Source organism: Rhinatrema bivittatum, chromosome 1 (assembly GCF_901001135.1).
Source record: "Rhinatrema bivittatum chromosome 1, aRhiBiv1.1, whole genome shotgun sequence".
Classification (NCBI taxonomy): domain Eukaryota; kingdom Metazoa; phylum Chordata; class Amphibia; order Gymnophiona; family Rhinatrematidae; genus Rhinatrema; species Rhinatrema bivittatum.
In genome coordinates this window covers 135622069-135640356 of record NC_042615.1, presented here as the reverse complement: position 1 = coordinate 135640356, position 18288 = coordinate 135622069, and the positions used below count along the sequence as shown (strand labels likewise).

The 18288-nt window shown below is 46.0% G+C and overlaps 1 protein-coding gene across 4 annotated transcripts in view; it reads right to left on the bottom strand.

Moving 5' to 3' along the window:
- The window catches only part of AASDH (aminoadipate-semialdehyde dehydrogenase), a 139415-nt gene that overhangs the window by 43283 nt on the left and 77844 nt on the right, over positions 1-18288 (bottom strand). For all 4 annotated transcript variants that reach the window (XM_029587262.1, XM_029587279.1, XM_029587270.1 and 1 more), the window contains one exon: positions 15676-16501. In XM_029587262.1, the coding sequence (XP_029443122.1) occupies positions 15676-16501 (826 nt within the window). The remainder of the gene's footprint in view (positions 1-15675; positions 16502-18288) is intronic.

Genomic DNA, 18288 nt, shown 5'->3' with positions numbered 1-18288 from the left:
GGGGTCTTTCTCATTTCATTCCAGGATATTGGACCACTGGGTACTCGCTCCTCGAGGGCCTATCTACTTCATATCCTGCACCACGGACCTTCTGTCCCACCATTCTACCATCAGGAAGACGCCTTCGCTCTATGAGTACCTCTACGAACTGGTGCTCCAACTCCACCCACCCACTGCGGGCTCCTGCCTATCGAGAACATCTGGGTGAGACTATACTTCTGAGCCTGTTGGGGGTTTATTTTCAAAGGGTTACGCGCGTAACCCCAAAAACCTGCTCCTGCGCGCGCCGAGCCTATTTTGCATAGGCTCGGTGACGCACACAAGCCCCGGGACGCGCGTATGTCCCGGGGCTTTGAAAAAGGAGCGGGAAGTGGGCGGGGTTGTGGGTGGGGCGCCGGTCTGAGGATGTGACTGAGGCCTCCAGCACAGTGGCTGTGCCGGGGATGGTGCACCAGCAGCCGGCTGGCAGGCATAACTATTGAAAACAAGGTGGGAGGGATTTAGATAGGGCTGGGGGGTGGGTTAGATAGGTGAAGGGAGGGGAAGGTGGGGGGGAGCGGAAGGAAAGTTCCCTCCGATGCCGCTCCGATTTCGGAGCGGCCTCGGAGGAAACGGGGAAAGCCATCGGGGCTCCCCTAGGGTTCGCGTGCGCAAGGTGCACAAGTGTGCACCCCCTTGTGCGCGCCGACCCTGGATTTTATAACATGCATGCGGCAGGTTAGAAAATCTGCCCAGTTGAGCGTATTGGCACCTCGTGGATCAGTGCCTTATTTGCTGCATTGCCATCTAATTACAGCAGTTCAATAAAGACTCTGTCCATTCTGTGTCTGCTAACTGTGTCAGCCTATCGCAGTGGTTCCCCACGGGGCTCCTCCCCATGGGCGGAGTCATCTCCTTTGCGACCAAGGGTCCACAATGCCTCAAACACAACACAAAGCCAAAGAAGCCACTAGCTGTAATAGCTAAGGTTGCTGAGAGGAAACCCAAAGAAGATCATAAACTCAGCAGCTGACTCCATTCTCTAGAAGCTGCTGAATCCAGTGCAAGCGTGCTCTGACCACAAATTCACTAATCGAGATTTGATCTGCCAGAGCCGTGGAAGAATTTGTTTTAAAATGTTTCTATACCACCTGTTCCAAGTAAATTGCAGCTGTTTACACAATAACATACATAATAAAAGTTGAGTTTCCAAATCAAACACAACTGACATCAAAATTGACACATACTTGACATAACGCCAAAGCCACAACTGCTTCAAGGGATTTTCAATCTTCCTATCCTGAGGGTACTTAAAAGAAGTGCTACCTGTCACTGGCATAGCGGTGCATCTAGTAACAGCTGTGAATAAAGCTTCTACTCATGGCATTTGAAACAAATGCTTAATCAACTGTGGAGGAAGAGGATACAGCTTCATAAGGCTTTTTCCACCTTTCAGGCATGACTCAGGAGCCTCCCTCTCTGTCAACACCATCTCCTCTACCTCAGAGTGCAAAGGAAAGGCCTTTGTGGACTTATGCACTCTTAATAATAGGATCTCACACAGGCTCATCCTGAACTGAGGCTTCTTCCTGAGCCAAAACGTCTGCTATCCTGAGATAGGAGACAACCTGAATAATCAAGGCCACAATCCCTTGTTTAAAAAAATAGCTGAAAGACCAAGTCATCCCCCTTATCAGAAATAACTTCCCCTTCCTCCATAAAAACACAGATCATGAAATTAGCCTGTTACTCAGAGCTCCAGCTGATCTACATCCAGATCTGGGAGGGGCATTGACGTCAACATGGCACTGAGGCCACAAAAGGAGCATGGCAACACGATCATCTAAGGCAAAAGCAGGTTTTTCATCCCTGGTCCGTCTCCAGGACCCTCCCATTGACGTCATTAGGGCACTGGGAGAAAAGGGGAGCAGCAACACTATAGGTTTTTGAAGAGCAACATCATCTGACCTGCTACAAGCTTCAGTCTGCCTTAGCTGCCTCTGTTTCGAGACATCTGTTAGGCACCATCTCCCCCGGTCGGTCTCCACGACCCGTCCACTGATGTCATCAGGGCACTGGAAGAAAAGAGGAGCAGCAACACCACAGGCGCTATGTGCTGGGCGGTGCGTGCACAAGGAGCACACACAAGGAGAAGGCCCCTTTGTGCGCCCAGAATTAGATTTTATGATTTATGTATTTAGTTATTATTGTGCTGTTGTCTAAGGTCACACTTGTTTCATCATGACTTGCTCCAGTTCTGATCCTTTTTTTGGTGCCTTTTGCGACTTGAATTCATTTATCCTGGTTGTCTTGGTGAGAAGATGCCATGGTCAACTTGGACTGATAGGATGCAGACATTATAAGGATAGGAATGGATCAGTTTTGAAACCCATTCTACCAATGCCGACTGCTATTTCCACAACCTGAATAATGATCTCTTTATTATCAAGCAATGCTCAATCAGTAAGGAACAAGATTCCTATCATTTCAGATATTTTTGCAATGATAACCCTCCCTATCTATGCATTACAGAATCATGGCTGTCTGATTCGGATCAGGTAATCTTGAATCAGTTAGTGTCAGATAATTACTTAGTGATTTCTCAACTTAAATTAAAAAAAAAAGGGGGGGAGGATTACTATCTATTTATAAAAAATCCTTGCCATTCTCTTTGGTAGAAATCAACATTTCCCCTCTTTTGAAGTTTTAGTTTTAACGTTAAAAATTTTTAATTTTTGTTTAGTATACTGTCCTCCCAGGTTCTTAGCCCATAACATGTCCCCACTAATTGAGCTCCTCACAGATTTAGACATTGAGCACAATCGCACAATTGTACTGGGAGACTTCAATTTGAACTTTGATATGGTTCTCTGTTCACAGTTCTGTGGCATGTTACTGGAAGCCACCAATGCGTTTTTCAATCTATACTAATAAACGAAGCTTGACCGACGTGCCGCAAATGCGCAGTAGAGACCAGCTCTACCGCGCATGTGCGGGCGAGCACGTCGGTCTGAGCCAGCGTCAGAAAAAAAGAAAAAACAATGGCGGCGTCCAGTGGCAGCGGCCGCGGCGTTGGGTGGCGGCGTCCGGTGGTAGCGGCGGCGGGTGGCAGCGGCATGGCGGCATCCAGCGGCGGCGGCGTTGGGTGGTGGCGGCGTCCGGTGGTAGCGGCGGCGGCGGGAGGCAGCGGCGGCATTGGGTGGCGGCGGCGGCGTCCGGTGGTAGCGGCGGCGGCGTTGGGTGGTGGCGGCGTCCGGTGGTAGCGGCGGCGGCGGGTGGCAGCGGCATGGCGGCGTCCAGCGGCGGCGGCGTTGGGTGGCGGTGGCTGGCAGCGGCGGCAGCGAGGGAGGAGAGAGAGAAGGAGGGACTGACAGAGAGGGGAGGAGAGAGAGGGAGTGGGACTGAGTGAGAGGGAGAGAGGGAGGGAGGGAGTGGGGACGGAGGAGAGGGGGGGACTGAGTGAGGGGGGAGGGAGATAGAGAGGGAGTGGGACTGAGGGAGAGTGGGACTGAGGGAGAGAGAGGGAGGGAGTGGGACAGAGGGAAGGAGTGGGACAGAGTGAGTGGGACAGAGTGAGAGGGAGGGAGGGAGTGGGACAGAGTGAGAGGGAGTGGGACTGAGGGAGAGTGGGAGGGAGGGAGTGGGACTGAGGGAGAGGGGGAGGGAGTGGGACTGAGGAGAGGGAGAGGGAGGGAGAGAGGGGGGAGGAGTGAGACTGAGTGGGAGGGAGGGACTGAGTGAGAGGAGAGGGAGGAGTGGGTGGGAGGTAGGGGGTGGAGGGGGGGAGAGAGAATGAGGGGGAGGTGAGAGACAGAGGGATGTAGCCCTTTTTTAACGGCTTAACGGCGGTGGCAGCGAGGGAGGAGAGAGAGAGGGAGGGACTGACAGAGAGAATGAGGGACTGAGTGAGAGGGGAGGAGAGAGAGGGAGTGGGACTGAGTGAGAGGGAGAGAGGGAGTGGGAGTGAGTGGGAGGGAGGGAGTGGACGGAAGGAGAGGGGGGACTGAGTGAGGGGGAGGGAGATAGAGGGAGAGGGGGGAGGGAGTGGGACTGAGGGAAGGAGTGGGACTGAGGGAGTGGGACTGAGGGAGAGTGAGTGGGACTGAGAAGGAGGGAGTGGGACTGAGGGAGGGAGGGAGTGGGACTGAGGGAGAGTGAGAGGGAGGGAGAGAGGGGGGAGGGAGGGAGTGAGACTGAGTGGGAGGGAGGGACTGAGTGGGAGGAGTGGGAGGAGTGGGTGAGAGGGAGGGAGGTAGGGGGGGGGAGGGGAGAGAGAATGAGGGAGGGAGTGGGACTGAGGGAGGGTGAGAGGGAGGGAGAGAGGGGGGAGGGAGGGAGTGAGACTGAGTGGGAGGGAGGGACTGAGTGGGAGGAGAGGGAGGAGTGGGAGGAGTGGGTGAGAGGGAGGGAGGTAGGGGGTGGAGGGGAGAGAGAATGAGGGGGAGGTGAGAGACAGAGGGATGTAGCCCGTTTTAACGGGCTTAACGGCTTGTATATATATAAATGATCTGGAAAGGAATACGACGAGTGAGGTTATCAAATTTGCGGATGATAAAAAATTATTCAGAGTAGTTAAATCACAAGCGGATTGTGATACATTACAGGAGGACCTTGTAAGACTGGAAGATTGGGCATCCAAATGGCAGGTGAAATTTAATGTGGATAAGTGCAAGGTGTTGCATATAGGGAAAAATAACCCTTGCTGTAGTTACACGATGTTATGTTTCATATTAGGAACTACTACCCAGGAAAAAGATCTAGGCATCATAGTGGATAATACTTTAAAATCATCGGCTCAGTGTGCTGCAGCAGTCAAAAAAGCATACAGAATGTTAGGAATTATTAGGAAGGGAACTGTTAATAAAACGGAAAATGTCATAATGCCTCTATATCGCTCCATGGTGAGACCGCACCTTGAATACTGTGTACAATTCTGGTCGCCGCATCTCAAAAAAAGATATAGTTGTGATGGAGAAGGTACAGAGAAGGGCAACCAAAAAGATAAAGGGGATGGAACAGCTCCCCTATGAGGAAAGGCTGGAGAGGTTAGGGCTGTTCAGCTTGGAGAAGAGACGGCTGAGGGGGGGGGATATGATAGAGGTCTTTAAGATCATGAGAGTTCTTGAACGAGTAGATGTGAATCGGTTATTTACATTTTCAAATAATAGAAGGACTAGTGGGCATTCCATGAAGTTAGCAAGGAACACATTTAAGACTAATCGGAGAAAATTCTTTTTCACTCAATGCACAATTAAGCTCTGGAATTTGTTGCCAGAGGATGTGTCTAGTGCAGTTAGTGTAGCTGGATTCAAAAAAGGTTTGGATAGGTTCTTGGAGGAGAAGTCCATTATCGGCTATTAATCAAGTTTACTTAGGGAATAGCCACTGCTATTAATTGCATCAGTAGCATGGGATCTTCTTAGTGTTTGGGTAATTGCCAGGTGCTTGTGGCCTGGTTTGGCCTCTGTTGGAAACAGGATGCTGGGCTTGATGGACCCTTGGTCTGACCCAGCATGGCAATTTCTTATGTTCTTATGTGTTAGGATGGGAACAGTTGATCCTACACAGGGCAGCTCACTCTCTGGATCTAGTGTTTGTCAATAAAAATATTTTTACACAGACACTTCTAAAACAGATAGATGCAGTGCCTCTTGAAAAGGAACCTCCCCATTTATCTACACTGAGGAAGATACCAATAGATATAGATAAATTAAAAGAGGAGCTTCCCGATAGATTGGAGAGTCTTAATTTTGGATTCCTTTCCTCTTCCATCGAAAGTGTAATTCCATTACACTAGATTTAGCCAATGAACTGTTTCCATATCCCACTTTTCCAGTTGATGAAAGAAGAAATGCAAAGAAGAAAAGTCTCTGGTTCTCTAAAGAACTGGTGTTAGAAAGAACACATTTAAGACATACTGAACATAAATAGTGTAAAGCTAAATCTCCCTTGGTACTGAGTATCATCAGCAGTTAACTATTTTTACCCAAAATTTAAATCTAGCTAAAACAAGTGTTACTATGGCCATTTTTAAGGAGTCTGGTATCTCATCTTCCTTCATGGATAGACAGACTATTTTAGCAACTGAGTCTTCATGAATGACTTTGAATTTAGAAAGCAGTAGGAAGTAATTACATTTTTAAAGATAGCCTGTACCTCCAAGGAAGACACTTCAGAAAAGGTATCCCAGGTAGACTCAACTATCGAGCTGGGGATTAATAAGGAACTAGGAATCAAGGGAGAAGCTCCTGCAGATATTATCTACTTTTTCAATAAAATAAGATGCAAAAGTGTCATGTCCTGTCTGTGACAAATAGGAATTCTGAGCATTTGCCTCATGTGGTGAACTATCCATGAGGTGTTTCACTGTAGAAAAAAGGGCTCCTACATCGAATTATGAATTTTATTTGAGAAATATCTCTTTCTCAAAAACCCTCAGTTAAATCCTACAGATCCTTTGAATTATCAACCCATTTCCAATTTATCCTGCCTCACTAAAATTATTGAAAAAGTTATGTGATTATTTGGAGGATAATTTCTTACTGCATCCTAGACAGTATAGCTTCAGGAAAAACAGAAGCACCAAAACACTCTTATCTTGGACAGATAGTATTTTTTGAGGTTTTGAATATGGCCAAAGATATCTATTGGTATTGTTAGACATTTCTGCTGCCTTCGATACCAGTGACCATAATATCCTGTTGACCTGTCTGACTGAGTTTGGAATCCAAAACATAGTTTTTAGTTGACTTCAGTCTTTTCTTAGTAAAATAAAATTTGCCATTAGAATAGGGTCTACTTGCTCAATGTAGGTAGACATTAAAACCAAGGTCCCCCAGGGATCCAGTCTCTCTGCAACTTTGTTTAATATCTATTTAGCCACTCTCTGTAAACTTCTTGATGGTTTAGGGCTAAAGTTTTGGATTTAAGCAGATGATATTCAATCAGGTCTTCAATCGCTGTAGCTTTACAGGAACTAGAGATATATATGTCAGCCATCTCGAGATGGCTACGCCAGAATAGACTAGCCTTTAATATTAAAAAAAATGAAATAATGCTTATCTTGAGGCAAATAAAAAGCGGGTAGGTCTTCCATATTAATTTTGAGAACAGGAGATAGTAATCCAGACAGACAATGGTGAGTGATTTGGGTGTCTCTCTAGACCAGTGGTTCTCAACCTTTTTTCAGCCGGGACACACCTGACAGATGGTTCTCACATGCATGACATGTGACCGTCACAGGGAAAAATGTAAATATACATTCTGCATCCTCAGGAACCCCCTTGACCCCCAAAAATGGGTGCAGAGCTGAACTAAGGCATTACCCTTACAGCTCATCTTACAAAAAATGATATTCTGGTTCTGATAACATCTCAGTAAAAGCAAAACAAACTCTCTTTACTGGCAAGCACAATACCCCTCTCCTTATGAAAAGGCAGTAATTTACCACTACAAATATTTAACCAGGCCCTAAACACTAATACACCTCCTATTAAGAAAACAGAGCAAGCCAAGCTGCTATAGATAGATATCCACATAGAAATAATTGTAAAACTATACTAATAAATGTTACAAAACAGCTGATGAACAGAATAACATCCAACAATTAAAAACTCATAAAAATTATTAAAAATTGTCCAAATATCAATAAAATATTTCAAAACAGCAGACACATCACATAATACCCAATAATTAAAAGGGCAGTCAATCAAGAAAAATAAACTTAGCTGCCTTTACTTACCCTCTCCAGCAACTCTCCTACTCCTTTCCCTTCCAGGCCAATAGCACTCACCAGAAACAGCAGTGGCTGCTGAAGCTCTGTCCTCACAGTCCTCTTCCTTAGGGCCCACAACCAGTCTATGTCTCACACAGACCAGTCTCTGTCTTTCTCTCTCACACACACACACACACACACACACACACACACCAGTCACCTCTCTGACCAGTCTCTGTCTCTCTCTCTCACACACACCAGTCACCTCCCTGACCAGTCTCTGTCTCTCTCTCTCACACACACACACACCAGTCATCTCCCTGACCAGTCTCTGTCTCTCTCACTCACTCACACAACACACACACACCAGTCACCTCCCTGACAAGTCTCTGTCTCTCTCACAGACACCAGTCACCTCTGTAACCATTCTCTGTCTCACACACACACACACACCAGTCACCTACCTGACCAGTCTCTCTCAATCACACACATGCTCTGACACTTACGTACAAGCTCACACATACTCTGTCAACCACACACACACACACACACTGCTACTCATGCACCCATTGTACCACACACACACACACACAAACTCTCACTCATGCACCCAGGCACCCATTCTACCACACACACACACACACATACCAAAGCTCCCAACTCACACACCCATTCTACCACACACACAAAGCTGCCACTCACGCACCCAGACACCCATTCTACCACACACACACACACAAAGCTGCCACTCATGCACCCATTCTACCACACACACAAAGCTGTTACTCATGCACCTAGGTACCCATTCTACCACACACACACACACACACACACTGCCACTCATGCACCCATTGTACCACACACACACACACACACACACACAAACTCTCACTCATGCACCCAGGCACCCATTCTACCACACACACAAAGCTGCCACTCACGCACCCAGACACCCATTCTACCACACACACACACACAAAGCTGCCACTCATGCACCCATTCTACCACACACACAAAGCTGTTACTCATGCACCTAGGTACCCATTCTACCACACACACAAAGCTGTTACTCATGCACCTAAGTACCCATTCTACCACACACACACACACACACACACACACACACACAAGCTCTCACTCATGCACCCGGGCACCCATTCTACCACACACACAAGCTCTCACTCATGCACCCAGGCACCCATTCTACCACACACACACACAAGCTCTCACTCATGCACCCAGGCACCCATTCTACCACACACAAGCTCTCATTCATGCACGCATTCTACCACATACAAGCTCTCACTCGTGCACCCAGGCACCCATTCTACCACACACACACACACACACACAAGTTCTCACTCATGCACCCTTTCTACCACACACACACACACACACACACAAGCTCTCACTCATGCACCCAGGCACCCATTCTACCACACACACACAAGCTGACATGGAGCCTCTTCTCATTGTTTGGCCCAATATGCCTGGCCTCCGCTTCTCAGCCGCCTCTGGCCTGACCTCCAGCAGCGTGCAACGTCTCTCCAGCCTCCTCCTGCGGTGCGCAGGTTCTCTCCGCTCTTCGGCCCCGCCGGCAGCAGCTCGCAACGTCTCTTCATTCTTCGGCCCCGCCGGTGGCGGCGCACATGTCTCTCCACTCTATGGGGCGGATTTTAAGAGCCCTGCTCGCCTAAATCCGGGCGGATTTAGGCGAGCAGGGCCCTGCGCGCCGGTGCGCCTATTTTACATAGGCCTACCGGTGCGCGCAGAGCCCCGGGACTCGCATAAGTCCCGGGGTTTTCTGAGGGGGGCGTGTCGGGGGCGGGCCCGGTCGGCGCGGCGTTTTGGGGGCGTGTCGGCAGCGTTTGGGGGGCGGGCCCGGGGCGTGGCCGCGCCCTCCGTACCCACCCCCAGGTCGCGTCCCGGCGCACAAGCGGCCCGCTGGCGCGCGGGGATTTAAGTCTCCCTCCGAGAGGCGTAAATCCCCCGACAAAGGTAAGGGAGGGGGGTTTTAGACAGGGCCGGGCGGGTGGGTTAGGTAGGGGAAGGGAGGGGAATGTGAGGGGAGGGCAAAAGAAAGTTCCCTCCGAGGCCGCTCCGATTTCGGAGCGGCCTCGGAGGGAACGGGGGTAGGCTGCGCGGCTCGGCGCGCGCCGGCTATACAGAATCGATAGCCTTGCGCGCGCCGATCCAGGATTTTAGCGGCTACGCGCGTATCTACTAAAATCCCGCGTACTTTTGCTGGCGCCTGATGCGCCAGCAAAAGTACGCCAAATCGCGCGGTTTGAAAATCTACCCCTTTGGCCCTGCTGGCCTGGCCTCCAGCAGTGGCGCGCAGCGTCTCTCCGCTCTTCGGCCCCGCCGCTAGGGAGAAGGGAAGCACAAGCGGGGCAGTGGGACACCGGGAGCCACAGCACACCTGCCGGTGCTTGGCGACACACTGGTTGAGAACCACTGCTCTAGACAGCAGACTCTCGATGAAACATCAGGTACAAAATTTTGTTAGATCTGGTTACTATAAATTAAGAATGCTGAAAAGACTGATGATTTCAGGTTAGTACTCCAAACTTTGATTTTTGCAAATCTAGACTTTTATAATTCTCTATTTCTTAAAGTTCCAAATAATACCAACAGACCTCTTCAATTATTACAGAATTCCACGGCAAGAATTTTATCCGGGACACGTAAACATAACCGTATAACACCAGCAAATTACATTGGTTACCAATACAACATAGGATATTGTTCAAAGTACTCACTTTATTTCATTGCACAGTTTATGACAGTGATACATTATGGTTAAGTACCAGACTGCACCTTTATACACCACCTAGATCCTCTGTTCAGTAAAGGTTTGCTATTTGTTTCTTCTATTCAACAGATGCATCTGGGAGAAGTAAGGGAAAGGGTAATATCAATGGTATGGAATAAAATGTCAGAATCACTGAGACTAGTAGTTGACAAAAAATTGTTTAAAAAAGGTATTTTTCATTTTAGTCTGTCTGTCTGTCTATTGTTTTAAAACTTTATTAATGTTTTATTGTGAACTGCTTTGATTGTTAAAGTAGTATAAAAGACATTTTTAAATAAATAGATAGGCCTTTACCTGGTGCAAAAACTTGAAAAACTTGGTGAGAATTCTGTAGCCCCGCTATTCTGACCCAGATTAGAGAAAAAAAAAGAGCAATGTGCTGGGACTAAGGCGGAAGGGGCATCATCCTCCATTATAGAGGCTCCTCACAGGTGCTAAGAGTCGGAAACTGCCATGGGAGCTTGGCTCAAAATGGTTGACACTCCTGCCAAAACCACAGCCTCAGAGGCCTCTTCTCACAACAGCCTTGGCCTGCATTCAAAGGAGAAAGCTGCTCTCAGTCAGGGGGAGACCTTGAAACTCCTTGGGGAAACTGCCTAAGCAGAAACCTGTTGTTGCCTTATCAGTCCCTTCCTCCCCCCCACCCCCCTTTTTTTTTTTTTTTTTTTTTAACACTTAGGCATTGAGCACAAGGAAGGCAGGAGGAGGAGGATGGGAAAGGGTAGAAGGAAATAAGAGGGGAAAATCAGGAGGATTCTTGCAGGCTGCCGAAAAGCATAAAAGAAAATATCCTGAAGAATGTTCTATTTTTTTTTTTTTTTTTTTTTAAATAAAGAAATAGAAAGCCCTGCACCTCCCCCAGGCTCTACCAAGTCCCCTCTGGGACTGGGAACCCTTGTTACTGGGCTTGCACAGACCGGTGCACTAGCAGCCTGGCCCAAAACAACTTTCCAAGAAATCCTGTTGCATTATCAGTTTGTCCTACCATCTTCTGGAGGCAAAGAAAACTGGCGTAATTTCACTGAAAAAAATCAGTGTGCTCTGCTTCCAGAGAGACACAACCCTACCTGCTTGGACTGGTATAGCAGGATGAAATGGCAATAAGATTTATTTGTAGAAATCTTCCTTTGCTATAAAGTAGGAACAGCATCAGTGTAACCCTTTGCCATCACACCAAGGAGGCCTTATTAGAACATCTGGACAATTTCAGCAGCTTTAGATAAGGGGATCTTCTTGTCCAGACTCAAGCACTTCTAAATCTCTGGTAAGGGCTAATAGTTTCCTGTATCTATTTGATCACAGGTAATAATCAGTATATGAGTGGGGTGAGAGCTAGTACTGTATGTACAGAAGGAATCTTGCACAAAAGAAAAATTTCACTCTGTATTTTGCTAGATCACTGCTAGCACCCTTGACTCAGAGGGGACAATTATGATTGGTTCAGGGAGTGGTTGTAAAGGGCTATGAAAACAACAGAGTAGAGAGAGACACCGGATCAGGAAATGAAGGCGCCACTCACTTTAAAGATTTCATACGTGAGAACAGTAAGTACTATAAACTTGAGAAGTGGGGTATAGGTTTTCTATTTAAGACTGAATTTAACTTTTATATTTTATATGTTTTAAAAGAAATGATGTGCTTTTCCAATGGTGGACCCGTATTTCAGACACAATAGAGTTTTTCCCGTGGTCCCTGATGCAGGCAGAGTGTTGCCGAAACATGGCCATTGTCGGGCAGGCGGAGCTGAACCCATAAGCAGCGGTAGCAATCAGCATCTTGCAAACAAGATAAGTACTCAATAAAGGATAATGACAAGTTATTGGTGGGTGAGACCACACACCGGGAAAATAAAAGCACAGACAACTGAATAAAAATTGAAAAATTGAAAAGAAAAATTGTTGAATAAGGAAATTAAAGAATGAAACACGGGAGCTATTAAAACAGGCCAGCCACAGAGTGGTTGGTCCATTAATAGCGACCGCACACAAACCACATATCAAGGGGTTTCCTTGACATTTGGAGTTGTAGAAAAGATCACTGTAATCATCAATATATAGATATGCCTGTCAAAACATCAAGGACAGCGACTGTCATTACTGGATCATGACTGATATCTACCTTATGTATCCAAGATTATCAACATAGGTCATATGCTATATATGTAATTCATTTTTTGGTAATGCAAGTAAAAACTTCAGTACTAAGATTAATATCTTTTCTATGAGAGATAACAGTGGGTCTCCAATCCCATGCCTGATACTGACTCAGTGTTTAGTTAACAAAAGAATAAACCAGTGTCCTTTTGTGTAGCCAAATATATGCTTACAAGTCTATTTATTGATGATTGCAGTGATCCAGCAAAATAGAGAGAGGAATTTTTCTTTGTGGTATTTGCTATTTTTCACTCTTTGGGTTTATATTTCAAGAAGGAATCTTGGTCACCTCTGCTTTAACCAATTGTGAGGCACTACACTTCTTATCTCAAAAGTGATGGAATAAGACACCTCAGCTCTGGCATATGACTCAGGGGTATCTGATTATTTTTACTCCTTTTATTTATTTATTTATTTGTTTTTCTATACCGACATTCGATTTGGCATACCACATCGGTTTATATATAACATGATGTCTAGAAGCAAGCCTTATTAAGACATAGTACAGTTTAACAGGTTAACTAATTAATTAGGTACTTATAACTTGCTTAACGAAATAACTTTAACAGTAATATATTAAATAACTCTTTTGGCAGAAATATGTTCTGATTTAACTGTTTTACTCAAGAATTAAAGTTTAATTGACTTCAAGCAAAACAGAACACTATCAACAATCAATTTTCTCTCTCAAAGATGGAATTGCCTTCATGATTTAACTGCATCTCCCTTGATCCATAACTAAATTATAAGCAGGTGATCAGATCCACGGATTCACTGCTCATCTAGGAGCTCTTCAAACTTCTCCCAAAAGTGAGCTGATGTATTTTATTCAAAGCAGAAATATCAATAAGAATCTTAAAAGTGCCTGCCAGCCTGATTTTTTGGTTCTTCTGTTTTGTTGGTGGGTTTTACTCCTAGAATCCTTTTTTTGCCTATTTTCTTGCTTATGTTTGAACACTTTATTTAAAAGCAGTGCACTATTTTTGATAGCCACAACCCGTGTTTTTTTAGAAATCTTGGTCCTTGAAGTTATTCTTCCGTTATTGGCTCTGTACTCCTATACTAGATTCTTACTAAACATGTATGAATAGGAGGCCTGCCATGGGTTCAGAGGAGTCAGCACAGCCGTGTCCCACTGACCAAAGCAGGTGGAGCTCTTTAAATCCTTAGGAATTAAAAATCAGTGTGAGAAAGGTGAACACAATGATTTTGTTTTAATTTTAACCAGCCGCCAAAAAAAAAAAAAAAATTCTAATTAGTACTACTGCCTTAATTTTTACTTTTTGAATAAAAATAAAATAGAAACACGTACTTTTGTAAGCAAGTCAAAAGAAAAAACCCTTCCCAACATCCAAAGAGCACAAACAGATACCAACCCTGCAGCGATTACCCAGTCTCCCCAATCCCATCCTAACCCTTTATTTTTAGACGGTTGTTTTCAAATCCATTTCCGCAGGTAAAACAGTGCTTAGGCCACAGAAATGGGATTCTGGAAAAATCCCCAACTGGTATGTGGGTAAAGGTACAGGCTCAGAGGCACTGAGCATGTAATTTTACCCATGGAAATATGCACATACGTCTGAATTTGCAAAAGTACCCACATGTTTTTCGTTGGAAAAGCTCTCTACACAAAAAGAAGGTGCAGGTTTGTGCTGGTACTTTATTCTTGGGCAATTTTGAAAGGTGAAGTTTTCCCTTTGAAAATCGGTGCATAGCTGGCAGGTAAAAACTGTCCGCAGACTTTTCATTTCAGTGGGCAGTTTGGAAATTGCCAGCAGGACTTTACTGTGGGTAAAAGAGTGCTTTTGTAAAACTGCCCACCCTATATGTGGATCTGTATGCAGGAACCTTTACTCATAGTGGGGTAGATTTTAAAAAAGCGCGCCTTCGCGTACTTTTGTTGGCGCATCAGGCGCCAACAAAAGTACGCTGGATTTTAGTAGATACGCGCGTATCCGCTAAAATCCTGGATCGGCACGCGCAAGGCTGCCGATTTCGTGTAGCCGGCGCGCACCGAGCCGCGCAGCCTGCCGCCGTTCCCTCCAAGGCCGCTCCGATTTCGGAGCGGCCTCGGAGGGAACTCGCTTTCGCCCTCCCCTCACCTTCCCCTCCCTTCCTCTATCTAACCCACCCCCCAGCCCTATCTAGACCCCCCCTACCTTTGTCGGGGGATTTACGCCTCCCGGAGGGAGAAGTAAATCCCCGCGCGCCAGCGGGCTGCTAGCGCGCCGAGACGCGACCTGGGGGCGGTTCCGGAGGGCGCGGCCACGACCCCCGGGCCGCCCCGGGCCGAAACCATGCCCCCGGGCCCACCCCCAAAACGCTGCGTCCCGCCCCCAAAACGCCGCGCCGATCCGACACGCCCCCCGACACGCCCCCCTCGAAAAACCCCGGGACTTACGCGAGTCCCGGGGCTCTGCGCGAGCTGGTAGGCCTATGGAACATAGGCTCACCGGCATGCAAGGCCCTGCTCGCGTAAATCCGGGCGGATTTACGCGAGCAGGGCTTTTAAAATCCGCCCCAGTGTGAAGAAGTGCCTCATGGGTGGGATTTGGAATTATGCACTTGCTTTTATATTTTCAAAAGTTTCATTTGTAGTTTTCCCTTAAAAAAACGATGCACACGCATTTGCAACTGTAAATGGGTACAGGTAGTTTTGGTGGCATCATTTTATTAAGGCAAAATACTCACATATTTTCCTCTGAAAACTGATATAAAGTCTGTGGGTAAAAAATACCCGCAGACTTTACCCCAATGCAGGCAGTTACAAAAGTACCCCCATAATGGTTAGCAAGAGTGCTATGGCACAGAATTCTCCCGGATTACCATGGAGAGAGACTGCTGCTCGGAAATCAGAAGGTGGTTAGAGGTGATGTGCCTTTGATCCTCTTTCAACCTAACCAACTGCGGAAGTATGGAAGAACAGGAACAGTGGATGATGTACCTTCACATTCAAGCACAGAGAAATGTTTTGGTTTTATGGAAAAAAGAAAATCCAAATAACGTATACATACCAACCACAATAAAGTTGCCACATCTGGACACGCAAGCAGAGGATTCGATGCGACCGCCGAGGATCCTCTCCCATATCACACTGCCTGAGTGCAGATCAAGCGCTTGCATCCTGTGGGAATGGGACCCGATGTAGATGGCTGCAGAGGACTCGTCTTCAGTAGATACCATTGCTAGAGGCGATGCATCTACACACTTGCCCGTGTCCGACTTCCATCTGATGGACAAGGTCAGCTGCCGGACACTTATTGGGCTTTCTTCTGCAGGAGCATTGCTGCCGGCCCTCGTTCCAGTGACTGGCATGGAATCTGAGCTCTTCACACCCTGTGTGGTCTTTGTCCTTCCAGCTTTATCAGTAGTGGTATCAGGGTATGATACTAAGCAGGAGCTAGGATGCAGGTGCCCAAATGTTCTCTGTCCACATCCTTCCTCAGAGCTGCTGTCCATACGTTTGGGGGCGTTCATAAAAACCCGATTTCCTCTGCTTAGGGCAACAAAGGCTGCAACGGAATGACCTTCAGGTCTATGCAGTGTCACATATTGCTCAATGCTTTCTCCTTTGCCAGAGCTACTCAGTTTTCTTTTTTTATTCTGACCGATGCCCTGGATGATTAGGTCCCCCTGCTGGAACACTGCTTTTGTCAGGTAACTGTGAATATCAGCAATGGACTTGCTCAGAATAACTTCCAGGAGCCCAGGCACAGTCCTGCCCACTAGATTCTCCACTTCTTCCTGAAGTCTTAGCGATGTTAAGGAATCTCCACCACTGGACAGGAACAAGGAATCTTCAGGAACAGCCAAGGAATCTTCTGGAAGACCGAGCAGAGACTAAAGAACATGAAAAAGAAAGAGTTCTGTGCCAATGAGGAAAAGTGATGCTCTGATAAATCAGTTCTCTAGTTTGAAAGGATACAAAACAAAAAAACAGAAGCATGTTTCTTCTCCCACACAATTTACAGGCCTTGTGCACTCCACCTCTATACCCCACAATTCAAGGTGGTCTTGTAAAGGAATGCAAAATTGGATAAAAGTAGGATCCAAACCCAGTAACAGATAACAGCATCAGTGATTTTCTGTCTTTCTCCCACTATGTGGAAACTTTGAGTTCCATATTCAAAAGCCATTTAGATGGCTAACTCAAAGTTTATCCATCTAAATGTCAAAATCGGCATATTAAAAGACTTATGCTCCTAAATTCTAGCCAGATAACTAGTTATCTGGCTAGAATTTAGGCCCATAACTTGGGGGCATTCTGGGTGTAGGTGGGAGGCATTTCGAGGAGAAGCTCAGTTAGCCACATCAGTTAAGCGGATAACTCCAATATTCAGAGTTAGCCGCTTTACTTATGCAGCTAACTCTGGTCGTGCCGCTGACTTGTCCTAAAGTTAGCCACTTAAAGATTAGGCATGTGCATTCGTTAGTCATTCGTTTCACATTACACACGTATCTCTAGAATGCGTGTACCCTACCATAGTACATGCACAACAACTTACATGCGTAGCAGAGATATGCGCATAATGTGAAATGAATGACCAATGATTGCACGTGCCTAATAAACATATGCACCGAAGAAAACTGGATATATTCAGCAGCGCAACTGTGCCAAACATTGCCCCCTTTGTGTTCCCTCACACACTGCAAAACCATGAAAAAATAGTGACGGGTTTTGTCACTTTTCAGTGTAAAGGAACTACATTATAGGATAACTTCTGAAAGGCACAATTCTGCACTTATTACAGTTTAAAAGATTCCCAGCAAGAAGCATTTCAAAGCTTAAAAAAAGGTGGTAGATGGACAAAATATCTTCTCTTGCTATGCTGCCATTGCAACTTGATTGTTTCTTGAATTTACATTGAAAGCTAAGTATCCTGCTTTTACTTGCATAAATTTAAATTTTATTTAAAAAAAAAGATGTCACATCGTAGTATGGACTAAGACCAATGATTAATGATAAGGCAATGAAGGCTCTTGTTTATCTTTGCCGGTAGTGCCTATTTCAAAGATCTTTGGTATTTAATTTAATTTAGTATTTGTGCATGAGGGTTCTAGGCTTGTTGTATAAAATATCTTTTTTTATATTTCCTGACCTGTAAAAGACTAAAATTAGGATATTAAAAAGTAAACTGCAAAAACTTATGAAAGCAACTTAAAGCCTTTTATGTGAGCAAAAAACATTTTACTTGTGAAAATGGGCCTCCCTCCCTTCATGTGTTCTGGCAAGGCACGTGTCTTGCTAGCCACATGACGAGGTGACACGACCGGGAACGTGGTTAGGTTGGAGCAGGAAAATAATGTGTGCAGATCTATCTTCATTATTTTCCATTCAAAAAGTCCCCGCCCAGTTGTCAGCAGTTACTCTTTAACTGCAGCAGTATTTGCTTTGAAAGTGGAAACGCAGCCTGCTGGTCACACATGGCTGCATACTTTGTCCCAGTGTGGACATTCTGAAAATTGCTCCCTTTCTGTCCTGCAAAAAGTGCAGGACAGAAAGGGAGCAACGCAGGAGACCGAAGGCAAAAGATAAAACCAAAATATTGCCATGTTAAAAAAAACATAACAAAACAAAACAAGAAAAGTTGTAATTAACCATTAAATGGAGGTGCTACACAATGACT